General features: G+C 41.4%; 1 protein-coding gene across 1 annotated transcript; it reads left to right on the top strand.

The window, feature by feature from the left end:
• Window positions 1–709: 709 nt before the first annotated feature.
• Window positions 710–22,878, top strand: LMNB1 (lamin B1). The gene is made up of 11 exons (XM_054003714.1): window positions 710–1,195; window positions 9,837–9,993; window positions 10,671–10,796; window positions 11,773–11,943; window positions 13,290–13,415; window positions 15,902–16,122; window positions 17,351–17,576; window positions 19,513–19,617; window positions 20,032–20,151; window positions 20,850–20,963; window positions 22,128–22,878. Exons 1-11 carry the CDS (start codon window positions 849–851, stop codon window positions 22,167–22,169), a joined length of 1,755 nt encoding a protein of 584 aa, XP_053859689.1. The 5' UTR covers window positions 710–848; the 3' UTR covers window positions 22,170–22,878.
• The last annotated feature ends 2,943 nt before the right edge of the window (window positions 22,879–25,821 follow it).

The raw sequence follows: 25,821 nt of genomic DNA, 5'->3' as shown, positions 1-25,821 counted from the left end.
CCCAGGAGAGGCTGAGGGAGCTGGGAAGGGGCTCAGCCTGGAGAAAAGGAGGCTCAGAGAGACCTTGTGGCTCTGCACAACTGACAGGACGTGACATCCGAGGGGGGTCGGTCTCTGCTCCCGAGGAACAAGGGCAAGAGGGAATGGCCTGAAGCTGTGTTGGGGGGAGTTAGGTTGGACATCAGGGGGAATTTCTTCCTAGAACGGGTGGCCAGGTACTGGAACGGGCTGCCCAGGGACGTGCTGGAGTTACTGTCCCTGTAGGTGCTAAAGGAAAGCCTGCACGGCGCTCAGTGCCATGCTCTTGTTGACAGGGCGGTGTCTGGTCGTACGCTGGGCTCGATCACCCCCGCCTGATTTATCCCGTGATTCTGTAATTTACAGTCGCACCGCCGAACGAGTGCCGCTCCCCGGGAGCGCTCAGCCGGCCGAGGGGCGCTGCGGGAGGCGGTGCGGGGACCCCCGGGCGCGGCGGCAGGAAGGAACGCAGGCTCCGGGTCCCTTTGTCCGGAGCCATGGGCGTGAACGGAGGGCGGGAATGAGGGATGGGAACGCGCACGGAGCGTGGGCGTGGCCTGGGGGCGTAGCCTGAGTGGCACGCCCGCCGGCCGTTGGATTGTTTTGAATTTAGCCCGCGGCAGAAGACGGCTCGCGATTGGCTGGCGCGGGGTCACGTGGGCGGGAGGGCCGCGAGCGCGATCCGGCGGGGCGGGCGCGCGGCCATATTGGATCGGTGCGGCGCCGGCGGAGGAGGAGGCGACGGTGGCGGTCGGTCCGTCCGTGCGTCCGTCTGTCCGTCGGTCCCCGCCCGCTCCCCGCCCCACCGGTATCCCCCCCGCCCGTGCTCCATGGCCGACCCCACGCCGCGGACCCGCGGCCCAGCCGTCGCCGCGATGCCGCAGAGCCCGACGCGCATCTCCCGCCTGCAGGAGAAGGAGGAGCTGCGGCAGCTGAACGACCGCCTGGCCGTGTACATCGACAAGGTGCGGAGCCTGGAGACGGAGAACAGCGCGCTGCAGCTGCAGGTGACGCAGCGGGAGGAGGTGCGGGGCCGCGAGGTCACCGGGCTCAAGGCGATCTACGAGGCGGAGCTGGCGGACGCGCGGCGGGCGCTGGACGACACGGCGCGGGAGCGCGCCAAGCTGCAGATCGAGCTGGGCAAGCTGCGCGCAGAGCACGAGCAGCTGCTGGGCAGGTGGGCAGCGGGGAGAAGAAAAGGCCGGGAAGCATCCGTGGGATAGCGGGATGGAGATAGGGATGAGGGCGGAGCGGTGGCGGAGGCACCGGCGCTGCGCGCCCTGCGCTGCTGCCCGCCCGTCCCGCCGGCGCTCGGCCGGGGGCTGCGCGGCCGGGAATGAATGAGGGAATGAATGAAGCACGGGCAGCGCTGCTGCCGCTCCGCCCCGGCGGGAAGCGCCGGCCCCGAGCGCCGCCCCTGCCGGGTGCGAGTGCCCCGGCCCCCGCAGTATCCGCGGGGTGCTCCGGGACGGCTCCGACCGGTGCGGACGGGGAAAAAAGGGGGAGGTTTTGGTTAGACAGGCTAGATATTAGCCAGAAGTTCCTTACTGTGCGGGTGGTGAGGCGCCAGAACAGGTTGTACGGGGAGGCTGGTGCTTAAAAAATGAGGTGCTCTGATTGCTACCCGCAGTAAGGGAGACCTTAGAGCGCCTTCCTGTAACTAAAGGAGGCTGGGGAGAGATTTTTGACAGGGGCACAGAGTGATAGGACAAGGTGGGAACGGCTTTAAACTGAAGAAGGGCAGGTTTAGATCAGATATCGGGAAGAAATTCTTGGCTGTGAGAGGTGAGGTCCTGGTACATGTTGCCCAGGGAGGTTGTGGATGCCCTATTCCTGGAAGTGTTCCAGGCCAGGCTTGATGGAGCTCTGAACGATATACTGTAGTCAGTGGCATCCTTGTCTGTGTCTGGGTACTTGGGACTGGACAGGCTTTAGAGTCCATTCCAGTCCTTAGCACTGTGATTCCCTGACTATTCGCCTCCCCTGCACGAACCGAGGGCTGTCTTTAAGGCTCAGGCTGCTTCGGGGTGAAAAATGGAACCTTTCTAAAACAGATTATCTTCGTAATGTGAAAATACTGACTAGGTAATACATGGGTCATACTTAAAACCAAAGACAACTGGAGTTTCTGTGTGTCCTCCTGGATGTTCAGATGTTACAAAAGGTAGAATTTCTGTCCACACATCCCCCAGACTGCTGGCTTTAGGGCACAATGCCAAGATCCCCACTCTTGCAGCAAACTGATTTTGAGACACTAGATTTTGCTTCTTAAACATTGGACTCGATTCAGTTGTTTATTTGGTTCCTTGTTTGTGTTTACCTTCAATTTGATTTTTGTGACTACTGCAGTTTTAGGCATTCACGCTTTAGTCCTGGAATCACAAGTTGTATCAATTCTGGGAGGGGAAAAAAACCTCCAGAGTTATTCTTCCTCTGCTACTGTGTCTTAAATGCCCTCTCAGCCCTGATTTTTCGTGATTAAAAAGATACTTCATGTGTAACCAGCACATTGATTTTCTTGCGCGTCTGCAGACAGCTCTGATATCTTTTGGACTCTGTTATTTAAAGAACTAAAACCGTGAGCTTCTAATTAGTGAGTCTGGTTGTTCTTGGGGTTACCTCTTGGTGCCTTATGAAGGTCTTAAATCAAAGTAGTCGTTGACAGTGATAGGGGAAACCAGGTGTAGCTGCAGACAGGCACCAACATTAATTGACTCCAAGGTCAAGCCAGGAATTTACATCTCTTAGTGATTTTATTGAGGAAGACACACTCGTGTGTCAGCTTCTCACAAGACTCCATGTGTGGGACTGGGATCTAAATGCAGTCTTGTAGTAGATTCTCTTTTTGTGGCTGGAACCAGGGCATTAATAATGTAGACATGGGCATCTACATATTCTTTTTTGCATTTGCCTGTGATGGGATACTTGGCAAAAACCTGTTTTGGTGGGGGCAGGGTGTTGATTGCCAAGAACTCCTGGATAGTTTAATAAAACAAACACTCAGTGCTGTTTGAGGCTTCTGGTTTCCACTTGTTTGTAGCTGTTTGGTGTCAGACTTCACTATGGGCGTGCAGTTTCTTAGTCGTCTTTGAGTGTTAAGGTGGATATCTTGGGGATATCTAAGCTTATCTGTAATTCTATTTACGAAGTCTTAAAAAGGAGCAGAGGGTTTTTTTTCGCTTGAACTGGAGCACACTCCTTCATGGCTTCTTAAAGCTGTTAAGTCACATTATAACCTGACCAAAAAAAAAACTCTTAAAAGCACTTTGCACAAGTGTGCATAGGAGTACTGTAAAGGTTTGCAAGGTAAGATGAGAATGTGTGCTCTCAACAGAATTTTCCTTGCTCTCTCTGAAAGCTGAAATGCAGTGTGCTGTATGCACTGGCTTTGGTTAAAATGTGAGTATGTAGTAGTTTGGATCTAACAGATCCAGTTGAGGGGGAAATAAAAAAAGAAAAGCTACCTGGCATGTTTGGTTTGTGTGATTAGGTATCCTGGTAGCTGTAACATTCAAATTAGTGATGGCTTTGGTTCCTTACAGAGCCAGTGGAGATAAATGTGAGGAGAAATGGCTTTATGGGTTTTCTGGGTCTGTGGAGGGAGCAAAGATGATTTGCACTTAGTTATCTGAAGCTGGGTAATACCATTCATGCTCTAGCTGGCCTTATTGTGTTATTCGAATATTTTTGCAGATGTTACTCTTGTGCAACTCTGTTTCCTCTGCTTAGAATGGCATCCTTCTTAATTGCTTGATCCATTTTATTCCAGTCATCTTTCAGTCACTCTTAGTGCCTCAAACTCAAGCTTCTACTTACTCTTGAAGTGCTGTAGGACTTCTCTTATTCTTTCTTCACAAAAATTAAAGATCCGGCCACCTATTTGTTGGATTTGCTGACTTCAGTGCTATCTATATGGTGTGATGCACCAAAAAGCTTGCTCTGCTCATACTTCTAATCCCTCAAGAAAATTGCATTTGTTTCTTTAGCTGACACTCCTGTATATAGCAGACTTGTTGCATGCTGTCCTTCTAGAATGCTTGTCATGCAGTGGGTTCTGCTGTAGCAAAAATATGAAGGTTTCCCTTGATACTTCAAATCTCTAAAAAACTACGGGGCAGGGGGGGGAAAGTGAGATTAAAAAAAAGAGCTTCCCTATTTCTGTTCTGGGGAGAGGATGGAAAAGTTGTACTCATAGTTGTTTAAGTAGGAAGCTTGTGATGGGCAGAATGGAGATAAAGGGAAATAAATCCCTGTATCTCAAGGCTTGGGGGAAAAAAACATGTAATTTGAGTTTAGGTGTATAGAATTCTTGGAGAGCTCTTGGGAGATGGAGAAGAGGGGGCGCTCTCTTCCATAGTTTGAGAAAGAATTGAGAGACTGTACCAATTTCACAGTATTTCCAATTTATTTTCTCATTAGTGATTAGACAAGACTTTGCTGTATGCTTTGCCATTGGTGTTGGCTGTTGCAGAGACATGCCTCTACTTTTATCCTTTAAACAAATAGTGTAGTTAATTGTTACTGCTACAGTTATGCCAGTCAAGGGCTGTGGAAGATGCCAGCAGTAGCTCCACATTAAAAATGTCTGTGCATACTGATTTCCAGCTACTGGACTTGCTCACGAACAATAAAGGTGAAATGTTGCCTGTAGATAGTGGGATCATGAAGTCTCAAAATGTATGATGATACAATTAGCAACAAATTATTTTGGGGTAACAACTCCTCTTTTTTTTTAGGCAGGGTGTGCTTCCTACAACAGTGCAGTGTTGCCTTGGCTAGGAGTTCAGATTGCTGCAAAGTCCATATTTCTTGAAAAAAAAATATTAAATAGGCAAGGCATACAAATCAGTAAAAGATGTGATCCTTGGACATGTCATAATGCTATCATTTAAACAGCAGGTCCCAATTGCTCCATCACATCCTACAAGACTGGACAAAGCTTCTGCTTTTGAGGGGAAATGTGTCATGGGTTCATCATTTGCCACAAGTGCACACCAGGGAGAACTGCTGAGCCAGGATGGTGGGGGGAAAAGGTCTTGTGTGTCACTGGAGCAATGAACTTAACAAGGGTGCACATTGTGAATTTTGGCACAGCTGTGTCACCAAGTCGTGTTGAACAAGGGCTGTTCAGAAAGCCAAAGCTGGCTGCTGCGTTGTGTGGCTCTGCTGATGGGTCAGGTTTCAGCATAGCTTTCCACTGGTGGAAATGGTTTCCAAGATAAAGGAAATTTATTTCAAAGAATGTTTGTGATGGGGACTTAGTTCAGTGTACGGCAAGTCAAATATCCCCAGCTGGACTTGCCGATGTTCTGGTGGGTCGTGTGAGGAAATTGTGTTCTTTAGGAGGTATAAGCTGGTGTTAACTCTAGTTCATTTAGGAAACCCATTGTTTACATTTGTCTTTGGCAGGCTGGGGTTTCACTGTGGCAGTTTGCCAGTATTGAAGGAAATCTGCTCTCCTGGAAGAGGAGACAATGTGATTAAAGTAACTTAAAAGGAAATTGTGTGCTTTATTGAAGATGTTGGTAAAGGACTTAATCTTCCTTTATTATCTTCAGGTGTTTTGTAGAGCGCAAGCATTTATAACAAAGGTAATTGTGGCAAGGAACTAAACTTCAGTTTTAAATATCAAAGAGATAATTTATCTGTCTGGCTGGCTTTGCATTTCCAGTTGGCCTTCCTTCCCATCTACACTCTGAAGTGCATTTCTGCACTGAGATTAGGCAGTAAAATAAATATCAGTAACAGTTTCCCATCAGTCTGTGGCTTGAATTACTGTGCAAGTGTGTGGCACTCTGCAGCTGGTACCCTGAGCAGCTACACAGAACCATGTGGTGTTGGTGCAGGCAAAGATGTGACACCTGTTCCTGGCTTTTCCAGGGTGCATATGCGCTGTAAGGAGCTGGGGAGGTACTATGGAAAGGAAGTTGAGTTGAAATTTTTTTAGGCATATTTTTGTTATTGTAGGTGATCTTGAAAAGTGAGGCAAAGATTGGAGTCTATGGAACTTCAGAGCTTTAATCTGAAATCAGTCACTTTTTGGATGTGTACAGAGCACCCAGAGGAGGAAGAAGTGGGATGATTAACTTGTTGAAAAATAATTCAAGCCACTGAAATGCAAGAATTTATATTCTGAAGTAAGCATGTCTTCTGTGCAGTGTAGGTCATAAATATTTGGTCTTAAATTTGTGGACATGTAATGATGACAGGGTAATGGGCAGTGGCTTGACATGTGTTTATGTGTGTAGGTTCTGCTTAGAAATGGGGTATGGGATTCACATAGATGACCATGAACTTCAGGTTGGATTTGTCACTTCAAGCAGGGTCACAGCTGAGCAGTATGTGACCAGAGATGATGTGTTGTTGTTGGTTGCAACTACATTTAAATAAAATGGGTGACATGAGACAAGTTGAAACAATGTTACATATATTTATTTATAGGAAAGCCAAACTCATCCAGTTACTCTTATTTTCATGTTGGTCTTTATTCAAAAATTTGAATGCTCTTAGGTGCTTCTTATGTTATTTCAAGTCACTTTCTTGCAAAATACAGCCTTAGTGTTTTGTCTGCCACAGGGGAAAAATGTGGGAAACTGACTGCTAGTTAAATAAATCATAGAAAATTCATTACTGTAGTTGGGTGGTTTTTAAATTATTTTTATAATTCTCTACAACTGGAGTAGAAAACCAACCCACTGTGCAGTAAATGTAATTTTATATGGGTCTAAATATAGGCTGCATTTTTATCAAGAAATGCAACACGTGTGTATCTGTCATGATTTGGCTGAAAGCCAATGCTGTTTGAAGAGGGTTTGATTAGTGTTGGTAATGCTTAGCTTTGTGATCAGGCTCTTAAGTAGTGGCAGAAAAGAGTGGGTGGGGTGTGGGAGGTGAGAAGAATCTGCTGTGGGCTGGTGGCATCCTGCACTTGGTCAGTTCCAAATTCACTTCTGAGCTGCACCTCCCAAGGTCTGGCTGCTGACTGCTTGCCTTGCATTAGGTGTGTGGTTTGTCTGGCTCCAGATGGTCAGTTCAGCCAGAACATTATTTCTTTGGGTTTTTGTTTGGTTGGAGTTGGGTTTTTTAGGGTTTTTTGTATGGCTTTTCTATTAACTTAGCAAGAAGTTTAAAAAGATTATGGGAAATTCTAGGTTGTTATAAACAATTCCATGGATAAGAAGATCATGCACTTTGAAGTCAAAAGAGAGAAAACCAAGCTGCTTCTTTGAAAAAGATGCAAGTCAACAATTACTTGTTTGCTTTTATTTTCATTTCATGAGTCAAAGTACTTGAAAAGGAGTACAGTTCTAGGTAATTTCTGAACACTGCAACAGGAAAGTGTTTGAGGTTTTTTCATTTGCTGTATTCAGATGTAGCTTTGGCTCTCTGGGGAGGAAGAAGCCAGCCATTGTCAAGAGGCTGAAGTTCTTCCTGGTCAAAATTAGTGGGTGTGAGGGTGAAGTATGTGTCGTATGCATTAGTGTTTGTTTTTATAAATCACAGAGGCTCTTCTGATCTTTCCCTCCTTTCCTGTGTTCCCTTTAGGGGTGGGATGACACTTGAGTTGCTGAGGTTTCATCTGGCTTCCAGTGTTTGAAGTGTTGAGCTGTAGTTTCTGTTTTCTCTCTGAGAATGTGTTCAGATGAGCTGTCTCATAGTTAGACAACTCATGTCACTAACAACTAATAGTGCTTAATTTTAATTCTCCACCCACCCACCACCACCACCCCACCCCCCCGCCCCCCCCCCGCTGTGGCTTTTGTTGCATTAAATTATAGTGTGGCTTCACAGACAGTCTTGTTGCAAACAAGCCAGAAAGGGGTGATCTAACTGGTAATACTTTTTGTGGTACAGGTACTACACTGGGTTTTAATAATGTTGTTGTTGCTAGTCCATTTTATTATAACACCCTTTTTTCTCTGCTGATGCATAGCAGGAATGCTCTTCTCAGCAGCCTTTCATTCTGTAAATGCATTAAAAAGGTATTTGCATTAGAATAATTTAAGATCCAAGCAGTTTTAAGGTATCCACCCACTTGTAGTGGCATATTTTGGGGAATCTCTCTGTTTCGGAGTCCAGGATAATTTGGGACAGACTGGGGAGCAGCACATTGTCTATAGTTCTGCAACTTTCTCATTTCAGGGTCTGACTTGGTAGGCTTGGTTTCAGCATGGGAGAAGCAGTTTTTTCATGTTTTGATTAAAGCTTTTAGTCCAGAAGTGATCAAACAACAAATGAGGGTCTGCTGTGGACCCTCATACTTCCTAATAGGGGATGGAGAGATCGGGTTTTTTTACAGATGTACAACATACCTTCCCTTCTTTCTTTTTCCACTTCTGCTGCACACCTTCCTTGCATGCTGAAGTTCCAACAGGCCTCTGTGGAAGGGGAAGGACAGGACAGAACCTCTAGGGAATAATGCAGAGAGCTGGAAGCAGGAGTGTCCAAACCCTGCCTGTGTTTTCGTCCGAGCAGTGGATCCAGATGTGGGTCTGAGGAGTGAAATGCCACTAAGGTAGTGGGGAGTGTTGAGCAGGAGGAAGCAGCTGAGTGCAGAAGAGAGTGTTTTTGTGTCTCAGGGGTTCCCAGTCTGGCCCTTGGAGGCCACAGTGGGGGGAGCAGGTGCTAATCCCATGGGATCGGGATTAGCAAGTGCTAAATCTGTTGCGTAAAGCCTGCCATGTGGTGTGGCTGTGCTGCTGAAACCTCCAGACATGCATTCCATTCCTGCATCCCTCTTTGTGCACACACCTCTCCTGAGTATGATAAGTGCAGGTAATCTGGGGAAAAAACAGATCTTGTAAAGCTGAGGGTGCCTCCTTTTAAAATTGTGTTGATTTTGCGTTAGGTCTCATTTTGTCAAGAAGCATTGCTGTTGTGTCTTATAAGCTGTTCAGTGACTAAAAAGAGTAGTGGATGTATTCTGAATCTATCCAATTTTAATTTTATTGTAATTTATCAATTTTTCTGCACATTATGTTGTTAATTCTGGGGGTGGTTTTTTGGGGGGGTGTTTTGGGTTTTTTTTTTTCTTTTTTTTTCTTTTTTTTCTTTTTTTTTTTTCTTTTTTTTTTTTTTTTTTTTTGATGTCTGGAAAGAAAAGCATAAGAACTGAAGAAGGATGTGCCAGCTCTGGTATTATTGAGCCTAAATCTGTCCATTCCTTTAAAAAGGTCATAGTTCAATTAAAACCATCTAGGACTTCTGTATGCTACTGCCCCTGATAGACAAATGTGGATATCCCAGGCAGAAAAATAGTGAGCTTCAAGGTTGAAGAACTTGTTACACATTTAATGGCTGCTTGTGCTATCTAAGGACAAGAAACACTTTTATTCATGAATATGTGTTTCCTTTCTCCTATTTTTGATAGTAGCCTGTTACAGTATTATTTGTGGATAATAAACTTGTGTTTATGTGACATTACTTTTTCCCCCCATTTGATTTCAATGTTTGAATATGCTGGTTTAGGAGATAAACACCTAGAAAATGCTTGACTGCTTGTCTAGACACAAAAACTAATTTGAAGGTAATTTGAAAATCTGTGCTTGCCTTCATAAAGAAATCACATCACCTCTGCACCAGTGTAATTTCTATCATGGCAGATATTGTTGTATAGACAGGATTTGGGTCTGTTTCCTCAGGTGTGTGAAACTTTGCCATTTTTGAAGGGTGCTGCAAAGCACGGTAAATTTAGCTAACACAAAATGTTTTTGACAGGTGTTTCTCAGGTTCAAGATTCAGATTGCTTTATTGGTCAGCAGTCGACTTTGGGGGCATTTTTTGGTTTTCTTGCAACCACTTTCTCTGGTTTGTTCCAGCTATGCAAAAAAGGAATCTGACCTCAGTGGAGCACAGATCAAACTTCGTGAGTTTGAAGCAGCCCTGAATTCTAAAGAAGCTGCACTGGCCACAGCCCTTGGTGATAAGAAAAGTCTGGACGGAGAAATTGAAGATTTGAAAGATCAAATTAGAGAGGTGAGAAGAACAGATATCTAACCATCAGGTTCTCTTAGCGAGTGAGGTGGTTTTCTGTATTATGAGCTGCCAATCTGATAAAATATACTTGGTAACCAAAAAAAAAAGGATGAAAACCTGTCCATTTTAAGAGCTGAGAGAGCTCTTAAAATTGCAGATGCTGAAATTATGAGGAATGTTACTGAGGGGGAAGAAAGCAGGTCAAGACTCAAAGTATACTTGACACTTTTCAGAAGTGTTTTGGGGGGCAGATTGACTTCACAAGAACAGATAATAACTGACAAATAACAGTTTCTCTCTGCCCTCCTTTTGGTTCTGGTGGAACAATGAAGAGGAAAACCTCTTGTCCTAGTTTTGTTAGCCTTTGTTAAACACCTCCAGAGGGCGAGTGGTGGAGACCACAAAACTGGTGTTTTCCATGTATTAAAAATTGATTTGTAAGGAAAATTATTAAGTAGTAGTTTTAATGCCAGCTGCTAATGTGAAATATATAGAACTCACTTGTCTAAGCAACTGCAAAAGTGTGTATGTGTGGTATGTAATATTACTGGGGTAAATATTAGGATTTGATTGTGAAGTTAAACCTTAATGTGTAGCTGGCTGTAGTTCTGTGACGGTTTGGCCATTGTGTGAGTTCTGCTGCATAACTTTTGTGTTGATTCTTTTATTTCTTAAAGCTGGAAGCTTCTTTAGCTGCTGCCAAGGACCAGCTTATAAATGAAACCTTGCAGAAGGTGGATCTCGAAAACCGTTGTCAGAGCCTCATTGAGGACCTGGAATTCCGTAAAAATATGTATGAGGAGGTAAATTTAGCCTCAAGAATTAACGTTTTTAAAGGCAAGAAAACTGGGAAGTCATTCTAGAATAGGAAAATAATTTAGGTTGGGAGGTGCCTCTACAAGTTGTCTGAAGTCCTACTCAGAGTAGGGTTTATTTCTGTTCTAGCATGAAGATTTCTAACTTCCTTTTTCTAGGAAAAATTATTTTAACTCTGAATTCTTGTGGTAAAATAACTTCATGTATCATGTTGTTTCATCTTAAATTCTGATCGTGGTATGCACTGCACATGTCTTTTTTTATTAATGAGAAAATAGGTTAGTAATTTTCCATATAATCCCATTATAAGAAATAAAGTGGAGGGAGACTCAAACAGGTGCTCTGGACCTGCAATGTTTTTTAGTGTCAAACATTTCTAATAGGATGCTTTTGAATAATGGAAACAAAAGTGGATGAATAGTTGTCTCTTAGAACTTTCTCTTGCCACCCTCCCTTTCACCTGTGGCATTTGAGTCTTTCCAGGAGGAACCTTAGGCAGTAACAAATTTACTTGACCATACTGTCTTTTTTACCATGTGTGCTTTTTCTTGCTAGAAGTATATTCTTAGCTTTATTTTATATTGTTGGAATCCCTTTCTTTCCAGAGAAAGCACAGGCAAGCACAGAACTAAATGGGGAAAGTGGGTTGACTGTTATTTCACAGCAGTTTGATTTTGTTGAAGCACAGAAGATACCTCAAGAAGGGAATATATTTCTAAAATCTAATGACGATGAGGTGTATTTGTTTGAAAGTTCAGTCAACACTCTGAAAAAAATGCTGTTAGTATCCTAGCTCTTATTTTAATGAGTGGCTATTGCAGAATAAGACTGGGGATATCGTTCTACTAAAAGTTTCATGCCAGAATAATCTGATACAAGATTACTCTCCACACAGCAGGATAGTCTTCTGAAATTTTTGTCCTGTGTTTAATTAGTGTTACCATGTTTCTGTGGCTCTCACAGGAGATCAATGAGACAAGAAGGAAGCATGAAACTCGCCTGGTCGAGGTTGATTCTGGGCGTCAGATTGAATACGAGCACAAACTGGCCCAGGCCCTCCATGAAATCAGAGAGCAGCACGATGCACAAGTGAAGCTGTACAAAGAAGAGCTCGAAGAGACTTACCATTCCAAAGTGAGAACATGTTTTCACACAGCTGTTTGTTGTGCTTTTGTTTTTGTTTTGCTTAATAGCATAATTGCTGGCAGTTCAGAGAGGATTATTAGGGAGCTGGGTTTGAAATCAGCATGTGTTTGAGTGTGGATTTGCATTTTCACATCTCACTTTGGGAGCAGGTTGAATCCTCATCAGGCACAATAACAGAAGGGAAGGCAGCAGTCTGTGAAGGTGATCTGGGGGGAAAAAGTGATTAATGCTGGGATTACTGTGAATTCAAGGAAAGTTTGTGCCTTGGTAAGCATGATACTGAACAATGATCAATAAGGTGTCCCATGTTTTGTATAAAAATTCATAATGGGGCTTGCTGAGAAGACAGAAGATAGAGTCCTCTGACCCTATATAAAACATGGGGAAGTTTTACAATGCCCAGTAACTTCTGTTTTTCACTCACCTAGGTAGAAAACTGAAATCCGTTATACTTCATCATTTCCTTCCTCTGCTGTTACTCAGCATTTATGTCAGGAGGCACACTGATGTCTCAACTGAACCTGGTTTCTGTGGCTGTGCTTGTTGCAGTTAGTATTTTTTAAAAGCAAAGTGGTATTTTACAACAGAAAAGCTCATATAAACTGAATTTATTAGCATTGGTTTTGATCTTTTCAGCCTGCTTATCTCCAGGCCTTGAATCTGGCTTGGAAAAGATTGTTTAAAATATGGTCTAGCCAAAAATGCAACCTCTCATTGCTTTCTTGGTCTTTATCATCAGGTATACTGTATTTTTGGAAACTTTGTTTAAAAAAATAGATTGCTTTGCATCATCATCATCAAGTTCAATAAATCTATGGTGCAGCTCAAGTGTGTGTAGTAGTGTTAAGCAGGAATGATTTAGTTACTTTTATAAAAGTAAAACTATTTAAGATGGAAGTGATAGAATGAAGCAGTAGTGGCTTAGGGCACTGGTACTGGTACCAATTTGCTTATATTGCCTGAAAGTTAACCAGTTTGCCTCTTTTTAGAGAATTGGTAATTTCAGTTTAGCTTCCTCACCAAGAAGTTAAAGCATATTGAATGTTTAAGTGTATTAAATAACCTTTGTCCTTTAGTAGTTCAATTTCAGTAATGTCTACAATGGAAAGTTTTGATCCTAAGTAAATATGCAGAGAATTGGAATCCTAGGCTGGGCAATGCAACATGGTAACCACATTTTAGCCGTAATGGAAGAAAGAAAAAAAGTTTCAGTGCATTGGAGCTGCAGAGAGGAACTAGGGTGGCTTAGCATTGCCTGTGGGTTTTTGGTGATTCATTCCTTCTTCTTGTGGAAATTACTTTGAAACTGATGTCTTCACTTCGTTGCCCTGCAGCTGGAGAGCGCCAGGCTGTCCTTGGAGATGAGCAGCTCTGCAGCCAACACCATCAGGGAGCAGCTGAACGAGAGCCGCATGCGCATCGACAGCCTGTCCTCCCACATCACCAGCCTCCAGAAAGAGGTATCCAGCTGTGCCTCCTCGGTCCTGCTATTTATAGATGTTGATTTTTGTATTAAAGGGCTTTTCTTCCCGTTACATTTGTTGGTTTTTGTATTAAAGGTCTGTCTTTCCCTTAATTTGTAAGTATGTTCAGCATTGCGACCGGAGTTCATCTTCTCTCCTACTGCTCTGTACTTTTTCAAATTCCTTAATGTCTCCTCTTGACAAACTTTATTTTCATTTTCTGTGTGTAGTAGTCTGCTATAGAGCCAATGTTTGAAATGGAGTACTGTTAACTGGCTTTTGTGAAAATTTCTGTGGATAGATGAGGCAGTTTTAGACAAACGTGTATTAAATGTTCTTGACACTCTGAGCAGTTTAGTAGGACCAGTACAGGACCAGCCTGTAGAATTCTACAAAGCAATATTCAAAGCTAGAACTGGAATTTGCAGACTTTTTTCATCCTAGGTCCAGTTTGCATGTAGACATCTAAAAAAAACCCCAAAACTAATGACCTGATCTTGTCCAGACTAAAAATATGAGACTGAGTAAAAACATCAAATAACTTAAGCATCTGTAGGGCAGGACCTCGAGCAGAAATTGGTTATTCCTAGATCACAGAGGGCATAGATCACACCCAGAGAAGTATGACATAATGTATGACAAGTGATATGTTCAGTACTGGCCTGTTTGTAATATTGTGTGCACTGCAGTGGGAAATCCAGAGTGAAAAGCCCAAGTGTTAGGAGGAGGTTCTGCAGTAAGCTTTTGTAACTCACTTGAAAATGTAACAAAACATTTCAACTTTTTTAGGAGTATAAAATACTAGTACTGTTTGATCCTTTCTGTGATACATTTTGAATTTTATTCCTCCTGTACGGTGGACTCTAATAAGACATCAAAATTCTGTGTATTTCTAGTGAAAAATATAAATTTGGGGGATATTATTTCTTAATTTTCCAAATAAATTGGCAGATACTAGTAAGAGTCTTCCTAGTTTTCCTTTTATCCAGTCAAGTTAGTTTCTGGAAAAGATCAGGTGATATAATGAATGTTCATGAGGTTCCACAGGAGTTGGATGGAAAGTTTTGGCCACTGAGCTCTTATTTCTGCCTTTAGATTACCATCGTCTTTTGGAGGTTCAGTCAACAGTTTTTTAAGTTAATTTCCTCTGTTCTGTTACTTCAGAAGTGACAGCTTAGTTCAGAGGACTTGCTTCTGAACTGGCAGCAGTGCTTGTTGGTAATTTCAGGGCAGTCAACTTCAGGGAGAATCAACTTCTGTCAATTTGACTGTGATTTTCCACCAAAGAAACCATTTTGCTGTGGTTTTGGGGTGGTTTTTTTTATGGTAGCATTAGTGAAGTCAGCCAGGACACTTTTGTTTTCCACTTTACTGGCATTAAGTTAAGCTTTATTTTCTTGGAAATCTCTTATCCCTGGTGCTGGTCTGGTTTGAATTGCCAGCACTGAGCTCTGTAGTAAACTCCACTGTGATCTTCCATGTGACATAAAACGTCATTTATTAAAGTCCTTATCTGACTCTTAGCATTGACAACCAGTTACACTGGTCCCTTGTGTCAGACATGGAGACTCTCTTTTCTGTCTGTGTCTGGAATAAGTGGTGACTTCCTAAATTGGGGTTGCATGCATAGCCAACTTCGTGATTATGGAGCATTGGTTCCTGTGTCTGCTCCTTAATTAAAAAAAAAAAACATTAAATCTCAAAGGGCTGTGAAACAGAAGAAGGCATGCTTATGGAAAGTAAACCCTAAAGCTTGCCATCACTTTGGGCTTTCTTTGATAAGCATTCCATTCCATGGGTATACAGGTTTAAGATCTGCTGACCTGATGGAATTTTTGAAGCAGGAGACAAATCAGATTTCTTCAAGGAAACCACTGTGAGCAAGCCTTGGAGGTTTTAAGGATAGGCAGGCAGGTTTGCACTGACAACATCCCCTATTCCTTTAGGGGAGCTGCCTTCCAGATTTCAGGATTAGCAGCACCAAGCCAAAGCAGAAAGCAGATGTCTGGAGACTACTGAGCACTGAAATACCTCCAGGGGTGGTGATTCCTCCACCTGCCTCCCTTGGCAGCCCATTCCAATATCTAACCACACTTTTGGAGAAGAAATTTGTCCTAATGTCCAGTCTAAACCTCCCCTGGTGCAGCTTAGGACTGTGTTCCTGTGTCCTGTCTGGCACGTGTTAAACACTTAAACTCTTAGGCTCAGTTTTTCTTACCCGAGTAAATTCAAATATAGTAGCATATTTTCACACCTCAGAAAAACAGAGCAAGGATGTTGCAGGTTTCACTGGAATTTAGGTGTTTATTTGTAGTAGGTGAGGTGGAGGAGGAAGCTGAACATGGGTGAGCATGAACTCAGAAATAGGGGAGGATGTAACTTCTGTGTTTTAAATTCCGTGTTGCCTGAACAGCAGAGCACGTGGAGGCTTGGTGGGCTTTTTCTTTGCACCATCATTGATGTTTTGAATGTTTTTTCTTTAGTCCAGAGCGTGGCAGGACAGAGCACAGGAGCTGGAGAGCAGCTTGGCCCAGGAACAGGAAAACTGCCGCAAAACACTGGCGGAAAAGGAGAAGGAAATTGCAGAGATAAGAAATCAGATGCAGGAGCAGCTGACTGACTACGAGCAACTCCTGGATGTTAAACTGGCACTTGACATGGAGATCAATGCATACCGGAAATTGCTGGAGGGTGAAGAGGAGAGGTAGGAAAGGACATGGCAAGGAGGTGGTGTCTCTGTTCTCTCTGTGCTTTTCTTGTGTCTTTCTCTGTTAAAAAGTAGTTTTTAGTGGTGCTTGATTGCTTTCCAAGGCCCTGTTATTGCTCCCTCCTGTCTGACACAAGCTCTAAGTCACCATAAGACCAAACACACTGATTATCAGACCAGCTCTCAAGGCAGCAAACACCTTTTTTGTTGTTGTTAAGATCCAGCAAAGAAAAAGTAATGAATTGTCATTTGTATGCCTGTTTGGTTCCGTGCTTGATATTCTTCTTTGAAATTAATTGCAGGGTTAATTAATTGTTACCCAAATTCCTCTAAGTATAGAATAATTTTAATAAAGTCAGAGCCATTTGGATTGCCCAGCTCATCAGCCAGCTGCATTTTCCACATCTGGCCTTGGAGTTCTTCCAGTACTGAGAATATTCACCTCTGTCACAACTGTCATTTAAAGCAGTTTGATTCTTCACTGTATTCTGAGCTGCTCACTGCTGATTCCTCTCAACTGTGGAGATGAAATAGCCAAAGCTTTTATGCCAGTATGTTTTTGCATTAATTTCCCACAGTGGCTTAAGTCTCCCTAGGGTTTTTCTTTCTTTGTAGTCTTCAACAAATGCACAGAAATGCTTTTATGCTCTCAATGTAATAGTCCATCAGTGTTCTGTGCTCCAGGAACATTAATCAGTTGTTTGACAACATTTTATTCACCTCTTAAGTACTTAATCCTTCACTTCTTCATGTAACATGCTCTGTTTACTATGTGGCTGTATAAATATATGGGAAGAAGAGGAGGTGGAAGAAAGTTTCTTTTAAAAGAAAGGTGGGAAAAGTAAAACCGAATCATGGAATCATTAGGGCTGGGAAAGATTTGAATCCAGCTGTTGACCCAGCACTGCCATGGTCAGCACTAAACCCAAATGCCCAAGTCCCTCAGTGTCCCCAAGTGCCATGTCCACGTGTGTTTCCAGGGCTGATGATTCCACCACATCCCTGGGCAAAGCCTGACTGCCTTTTCAGTGAAGAAATTCCTCCTGATACCCATCCCTGTCCCAGCTTCAGCTGTTTCCTCTCACTCTGTCCCACTTTCCCTGCGAGTGCAGCCTGACCCCCAGCTCACTTCACCCTCCTGCCGGTGAGTTGTGGAGAGCAAGGAGGTCCCTCCCTAAGCCTGAAGTGATGTGTGTATGTGTGTTTTCTCCCTTGCCCACACCAGGCTGAAGCTGTCCCCCAGCCCCTCCTCCCGGGTGACCGTCTCGCGCGCTTCATCCAGCCGCAGCGTCCGCTTGGCCGGCAGCAAGAGGAAGAGGATTGACGTGGAGGAGTCCGAAGCCAGCAGCAGCGTGACCATTTCCCACTCTGCCTCTGCCACGGGGAACGTGTCCATCGAGGAGATAGACGTGGATGGGAAGTTCATCCGCTTGAAGAACACTTCTGAGCAGGTTTGGAAGTGAACACGTGTGTCGTGAGTTGAGGTGCCAGGGTGTCCTCGGCACCCTTACAGCTCCCAGGCTTCACTTTGACCCCAGAGCTTGTAGCATTAAGGAGCTAGTGTGTCTCAAAGAAAGCTTTCACACACTGTTCTGGATTAATGGTGACTTTTCCCCAAGGATTTTTGGTGCTTTTGTTTTACTACAAGGTGGCCCGTCTACCTAATCGTTACCTTGCATTTCTGCATTCTGCCTTGCGAGTAATGCACCTGTAAAACTTTACAGATGACGTTGTTCCTGATAAGAAATGCTGCAAGCAGACACCAGGCTGCTTTAGAAGCCTTTTTAGCACTTTCTCTGCTTTAAAAAGGCACAAAAGAAATAGAGATGCAGAATAAAGGTCTAGATGAAATTAACTGCCAGTTTCCCTTGTATCTGCATAGATCTTTCCTAAATCATAGTTTTTCTTCTTCCTTGGCTGCACCCACAATTTTATGAGCCCTCAGTTCCCATGCCAAAGCCACTGTTACAGTGACGACTGAGATAATTTGATTCTGTGAAGAGGTTGGAATTTGTATTGGGAGGGTACACATAATCTACACAAATGAAGAACCCTTCAATAAATAATAATCACTGCCTTATTTTGTCCTCAAAATGATGCTGTTACATACAGTACATTTCCCTCCTTTATCTTCACTAAAAGGCAGCTTGTTGTGATGAGCTGGCCTGGTTCCAAGTGTCCCAGTCCCCTCTAATCAGTGAGGATATGGACAGGCTCCTCCAGACTGGGATAATGTGAGTTTTAATTACCTGTAATTACCACACCTCAGGAGCGATGATTTCGTTTAGTGAATTCAGGAAACAATGACATTTCTCTTGGTCTAGACAATTCAGTCTGTAGATGATTCAGTTCAGCCAGGTAAAAACTATTTCTGGTGAGACAGAACCTGCCTTTTTTTGCTTTTTTGGGGTTTTTTTTTTTTGACCTTCCCCCAACACATATACTTGTTTAACTCCACATACTTGTTTTCCCTACACCTTTAATTTGCCTACACATCCATTGTTTCATAAGAAAGGAGGAGCATCAGTTTTGTTCCCAGTAACCATGGGTGGTTCATGTTTTTAGCACTTTTTTAGGGGGTCTAGATTTGAGCAACTCTCTGTAGTGGAGTGTAATAAACTGTACTTGGGGAATATTCATGAGTGTTTTGACAGTTTATATAAATAAATCGATTTTAAAAATTTATAAAATCCTCTCTAAGTATGGTATGTTTTGGTGTGATGACAAACTGAATGTCAGCATCCATTGAAATATATAAGATTGTTTATTTTAGATAATTTTAACTGATGTTGAATGATGAGAACCTATGTGGGTGGGAGAGTTTAAAAATGCTTGTTTTGAATTTAAAAAAATACCTACTCCTGTTTTGAAGCAGTCATTCTGTAAAGATGACTTGTATATGATTTGTTAATGCTTTTCAAGTAGTTGATAGGGAAAAAAATAATATAGGGAGTATGTGGTGGCAAGTGTGCATATGTAAAAATATTTCAAGAATACTAACAGCAATATTTTGTTTTCTAGGAAGCCTACTTGCCATTCTGTGCTTCAAAAAACAATAAATATTTGTAAGGGGATTTTAATATTTAATTAATTTAATTACTAATATGTATTTCTCTGGACCAAGTGATAACAAAACTGATGCAAATCATAAACATTAGTTAACATCAGAACTCAAAAGCAGGATGTATTAAGCTTTAACTTCAAATAAGAGGTAAGATAAATTTACCTAAAATTATTCTAATTCCATGCTGAAGATCAAGTGATAATAAACCCCTTCACTGAAAGTTTTTTGTGTGTCACAACCTTAAAGATAAAACACACTACATGCATAGCAGAAAAATGAATGCTGGTGGAAATACTGGGTGTTTTTCCTCTCTCTTTTCTTAGGATCAACCTATGGGAGGTTGGGAGATGATCCGAAAAATAGGAGACACTACTGCAAGTTACAGATATACCTCAAGATATGTACTAAAGGCAGGCCAGACTGTTACAGTAAGTTGTCAAGTTTCTCTTGAAATGGAATTCAGGTCAACTTCTGTGGGTCAAAAAGACGCAAAGTTTTTAGTTTGTCCTTCCTCTGTACATGTTCAAGAAATTATCACCTGTGTTTGTGTTGGGTGTTTTTTGTGTCAATTGCTGGGATAATTGCTACAGAGGGATGTTTTTCAGAATTTTCTGCATGAAGCGGTGATTTTCACCATGTACAGGTGAAAATTTTACATCATATGACATATTCTAGAATTCCTGCATAAAAAACATGTGTCTTTTATTGTGCAAAACTTTGGAAGATGCTTGGTTTTCCTCGCTGGAAGAGATGCATAGCATCACTTAAATGAAATACATTAACTGGATTTGGAAATGTGGTACGACTGGCAAAAAATGTTCCTGTGTGACTTCTGTTGTCAGATCTGGGCTGCAAATGCTGGAGTAACTGCGAGCCCTCCCACTGACCTCATCTGGAAGAACCAGAATTCCTGGGGCACCGGTGAAGATGTGAAAGTTGTGCTGAAAAATTCTCAGGGAGAGGTAAAGCACCTCAGATGTGCGTGAGATTTTTCTGTGGTGGCATCACCTACAAGGATTCAGACTAGGGCTCCATACAGGAATGCACTGCAGTGGTCTTTTGATAAAGTTTTCTCCTTTTGGAAAACTAGCAGCAGTTTAGAAATGCCTCTACTGAACCCTGTGATTTTTTTTTTTTTTTTTTACTCTAAATAGTGAAAAAATTACTTGTTCAGACACCTCCCTCATGGCAGGAGCTGGGTAGTGCCTTAGAACACGCCTTGGAAAAAAAAGTTTTGGCAAACTCTTGAGTGATTTGTCTTCTAAATCAGTTTTCCTTAAGTTTGTGTGCTTATGAGGAGTAGGGAATTCCACAGTGAAATCCACATGAAGCACTGAGGGGTTAGTTCAGGTAAGGTGCAATTTAAAACTTCTTGTGTGACATGCTGCAAATGAAAGAAAATATTTAAATATATATGAAAAAAGCAGACTTTGGAAGTCTGTGTTGTCAGAAACAGTTAATCATGAAGATATTTAAAACTAAGCTGTTTATGATCAGTAATACTTGAGAAGTATACAAACAAAATGAGTGCAAGTAATTTTCCCAGCAGCTGGAGCTTTCATTTCTCAAAGTCTTGAGCAGGTAAGAAACAAGATTTTTTTTTTTTTTTTTTATTTTTTTTTTTTTTTTTAAGAGTTCAAGTCTTAAAACTGTCTTGCAGGAGGTGGCTCAGAGAAGCACTGTGTTCAAAACAACAGCACGCAAAGGGGAAGATGAGGAAGTTGAGGAAGAAGTAGCTGAAGCTCTGGATGAGGAAGACATTTACCATCAGCAGGTATTTTCTTTTAGGGTTAATAAGGTTATTTACATTGAAAAAATGGAGATATAAGTAATGAATTCTTAAATAAAAAATATTAAAAATCAGTGTGGATGTTATTTTATTTTCTTTTTTTTAATTAGTAATTAAGGAAAGCATAGAGCTGTCTTATTGAAACCAGTGTAAAAATATTGCTTAATATATCCTCTTGCAGGGAAGTACATTTTTTTTAAAGTTTAAGATATGGGGATTTTTTTCCCCTTAAACTCTGTTCCTCATAAGATTCCCCCTATGCTAATTGTTTATAGTAAAGTTTGGCTTAAGCAGGTAAGTTTACTGAAACTTTTCAGAATTTAAATCTCTCTTTATCTCTGATAGAGAAAATATTTTCTCTGATAAAGAGAGATATTCACATATTTTCTCTGATAGAGATAATTTGAGATTTGAAAACTATTTGAGAGAAAATGTGACTGGCATGCTGAAAAAAATGAAGTTCTGAAAACCCAAAAAAAAAAAACCAAAGGACTATGTTGGAAATCAGAGATGTTACATTTATTACATAAAACCTCTCAAGGTTCTTGTTTATGCTCCCTGATTCAAATACGGCAATTATTTGTATTTTTCTGATACCTGTCCTCTATTGATCCTCAATAGGAAAGGACATGTAACATTGTTTTAATTCCAGAGTAAAACAGGTTGTACAGCTTTGCTGACTCTTGTTTGTACCATGCCATGCCAATAATTTCATATATTAAAAAGGGTATGTGTGTATATGTAGTGTGTGTATATATATATATTTATGTATATATATACACATATACACACAGAGAGAAATATATAAAATTCAATATATATTAACTATATATTAAATATATAATTATCTATTTGATAGATAAGATATAATTCATATAAAATTGTATCTACTTATTTAAAAGTATATAATAAAAAAGCACAGTAGATTCTTTTGGGTAGAAAAATGTTTTGAACATTTTGCTGCTGGGATGATTTGTTGTTTTTTGGTTTTTCTTCTGGATTTTTTTGGGGTTTTTTTGTGGGTTTTTTTTTGTTTGTTGTGGGGTTCTCAGGTTTTTTTGGGTTTTTTTGTTGTTGGTTTTTTTTTCCTTTTTTTTTTTTTGTTTTGTTTTGTTTTTTGTTTTAAATTGTTCTCCCTGTTCACAACAGGCAGAGCAAAGGACATCCAACAGAAGCTGTGTGGTCATGTGAAATTCCAGCCACTCCAGGCTCTTCCAGCCGTGGTAATCCCTGCCTGCAGAACAGAGCCTTCTGAGAAGCACAACGTTATTTTCCTGTCTGTGAATTTTTAAAGCTGCAAGTCTGATGGCCTTAAATTTCCTCTGCCACTGAAAAAAGAAAAAAGAGAAGGAAAAGAAAAAGGAAGGATTGTCACAAACATCTTGACTTCCTCACAGGATGTGAGCTGGTAGCTCCTGGCAAGGAGAATTCAGAGCTGATGCTCCTGTCTTTTTCTCAGATTTATACACCAGAGTCTCTCTTCATTGAAACCTTGCTGGAGTAGGAATATTCCAGTGTGTTTTGGGGATCGATTTTTCTTAGATTATACCACTCTAGACTAGTTGCTACAACCTCTTTGTATTTTAGGTGCTGTTGGGGATTGGTTTAGAGTTCTTAATTCTGGAAGAGGATTCATGTTATACCTTGTAGTTGTGTTGTTGAGATAGTGTTAACAACTTAAATTTTCTTATGTGTTTTTTTTCTAACAAACTAGAAAGCTGTTTTAATATGGATTGCCTTACTTGTTTACAATTTTTAGTAAGAAAACAAAGTTGCTAGAAGTCTAGTCTACATTTGTATGGGAAACAGTTGTAATTTTACCAATGTTGAAAGTTTTTCTGTCCTTTTCACATTATTCCAATGTCTGAAAAACATTTTAATAAAGTATCTCTGTGCGACAGAGTAAAGCTTTTGGAATTTGTTTCTTCCTGGAACAGAGCTAAAAGTTGAATGAGCGTTGAATCCTTGAAATTTATGGGCTTTGAAGCTGAAGAAACATCAATTAAATGGAACAGTGGCATATGAGGTGCAAAGATTTCTTCTGAATAGTGGCTGATACTGCTTCACATTTAGAAAATCAATTCTTTAGAGCTTTATTCACACTCTGCTGCATTTGTGCTCATCTTGGCTCATGGTTCTGTTCTTACTGGACTGGTTTTTACTGCATCCTACAAGCACCAGGCTAAGCAATGAGAGCAAGCACCGTAACATAAAGAGAAATTTACAAGTGCTGTAAAATAGTTATCTTCGACACAGCTTGAATGTATTGTTTCAAATGCATGGCCAGAATTTTGGAAGTTGATTGGGACTTTTTTTTCCCTTTTTTTAATTGACTGGACTTTTTTTTTTCGTGGCAAAATTAAGATTTTTTTCCACATCTTTCACCTTGGATGAGCCCTTTTCTGGTGGCATTTCAACTATGTGCCTGCAGAAGGGAGAAAGGGAGGGGTTGATGTACAGTTCTTAAGTTATGGTAAGAAGCTTCCTGCATGATCAAATTCTTGGTTGTAGCTTTTGTTAGAGCCTGTTCTTCCATGATAGTGGCAGAAATGCAGATTTTAGAATAATTTTTCTTTTCTTTGCTGTGGCAGGAATTCCTGTAAATTAGAAGAAGGGAGTGTTGGGAAACACAACTGTGAAACATCCTGCCACAAGGTGGAGGTCTTGTTTTGCTTGGTTTTTGTTTTTTTTTCAATACTTGTACAGCAACAACTCGACACTTCTGCACTTCCCTGCAAGTTCCATAACTTGATTATCATTGGTTCTGGCATTAGATGCATATTGCATTTTCCTGCAAGGTGAAAACTCTTCAGCAATTTACTGCTTGTAGCTGGATAGACACTTCACCAGAAATGTTTCTGCTCAAATACACTCTTTCCTGTGAGAAACAGATTGAGAATTTGGAAAAAAAGTGGTTTGACCTGTGCAGCAAACCTGTGAACTGCATTCTTTTTTTTCCTAGTGTTCATTATAAAAACCCCAGTGTAGTCAAAACTGGTGCAAATTAGTTTATGGTGCTGTTAACAGCAGTTTTGTGCTAAAAATTGTTTTTTGGTTTGTATGTCCTTGTTCATGATTTACATACGTACATCACATTTGTCCAAGCAGATGCCAAATATGGACAGAGAAATTAATAAGCAAATTCTGTTCAACAAATGCTAATTATTAATTTCCTTCTATAAATAATGTGATTTTAAATGCTAGTCTTAGTTTAATTTTTTTCCATGGAAATTTGCCTTATCAGTGTATCATTTTGATACTAATTTGGGGGTTTCTGGACTGAAAAGGGTGGTTTTGATCTGTGAAACACTGGGTTTCATATTCATATATAACTGTAAGCTGTATCTGTACTTCAAGTTAAATGGTGCTGCTTTTACAGAAATGGCCATGGGATAACTATGAAGGATTTTCCTCCAGGCAAAGAAATCAAGTAGTTGATGGAGAATAAAAGCTCTTACAGCCCCTGTCCCAGAGAGGACAACTGGTAATAATTGGTGATTTTTTAGAAAGGGAGTAGAGGTTGTGTGTGATGGATGTGAATGCTTATTTAGCTTTTCTGGACATCAAGGAAATGCTGGCACGCTTAATTATTTATAATACTCAACTAGCTCCATCACAGGATTATGGCAGAAGTTAGCTATTTTATCTCAGATTTTGCTTGGCACGCATTTATTGCTCAGAGCCTTTTGCTGATCTCCTGGTTTCTTTTTAGCATGTTTGCATAAATACAGGAATTCTGTGTGATAAAAACACTGTGATTAACCCTGAAGAAAAGCCGCATTTGGGGCATTAATAAAGGAAGGCACATTTCTGCTTAAGGTGATTGATTGATTGATAGAATTTTCCTACAATTAAAAATTAACTCTTGGATGTGAGTTTTTATAGCTGTTCTGCACTTTCAGAACAAAAAATAATACTTTTGGCAAGCAAGTCTTACTTTCTGCATAATAATAGAAGCTATGGAATTAAACTCTGACATTTATTTCCCCTGCAATGGCAGCATCTTGTTTTTGAGGTTGGTGTGTTTTGTTGTTGCTCCTAAGGGCATGTTGGATGTAGGATATCAACATTTATTCTTTATTTTGACACGTTTTATTGGGGAAGTATTTGGTACACCTAGAATAAAGAAAATTCCCTTTGGTTTTGTAACCTTTCAACACCAAAGGAAGGACAAGTGTTTTGTAGCCTTGCCACAAGCAGGTGTGGAGGACAGGCTGTCAGCAAAAAATTCAGTACCTGAAAGGAGGTTAAGGACTGAAAGGTGTAACCCTTGATTTTTGAAAAAGCTGTCTCATGTGAAAATGCACGGGAAACTGCGGCGTGGGTTTTTGCTCTCCCCGGCTGCACGCGGCTCTTGGGAGCCCGGCTGTGGCGTAGCTCCGGGATGCAACAGGAAACTAAGTTTGAAATGTGGAATAAGAGTGGATCAGTGACGTGTCATCATCAGCATTGGGACGAGCTCTGGTTATTATTTATCTTTACTGTTCTGGAGTGTTCCCTCAGTGAATTTGCAGGTAACACTAAATTGGAGTTCTGGATAACACTAAATTGGATCTGCTGGAGGGCAAGAGGGGTCTGGACAGGCTGGATCCATGGGAAGAGGCCAGTGGGGTGAGGGACAACCAGGGGCAGTGCTCGGTCACAACAACCCCTGCAGCTCCAGGCAAGGTGTAAACTGGATATTAGGAAAAGTTGCTTCACTGAAGGGGTGGAATGGGCTGCCTAGGGAACTAGTGGAATTATCATCCCCGTGAGTGTTCAAAAAACCTGGGCACATGGTTTGTGGTCAGCATGGTGGTGCTGGGTCAGTGGTTGGACTCAGTGCATCATCTTTTCCAACCTT

This window comes from Vidua macroura, chromosome Z, assembly GCF_024509145.1.
Source record: "Vidua macroura isolate BioBank_ID:100142 chromosome Z, ASM2450914v1, whole genome shotgun sequence".
Taxonomy (NCBI): domain Eukaryota; kingdom Metazoa; phylum Chordata; class Aves; order Passeriformes; family Viduidae; genus Vidua; species Vidua macroura.
This window is presented reverse-complemented; position numbering and strand designations above follow the sequence as displayed.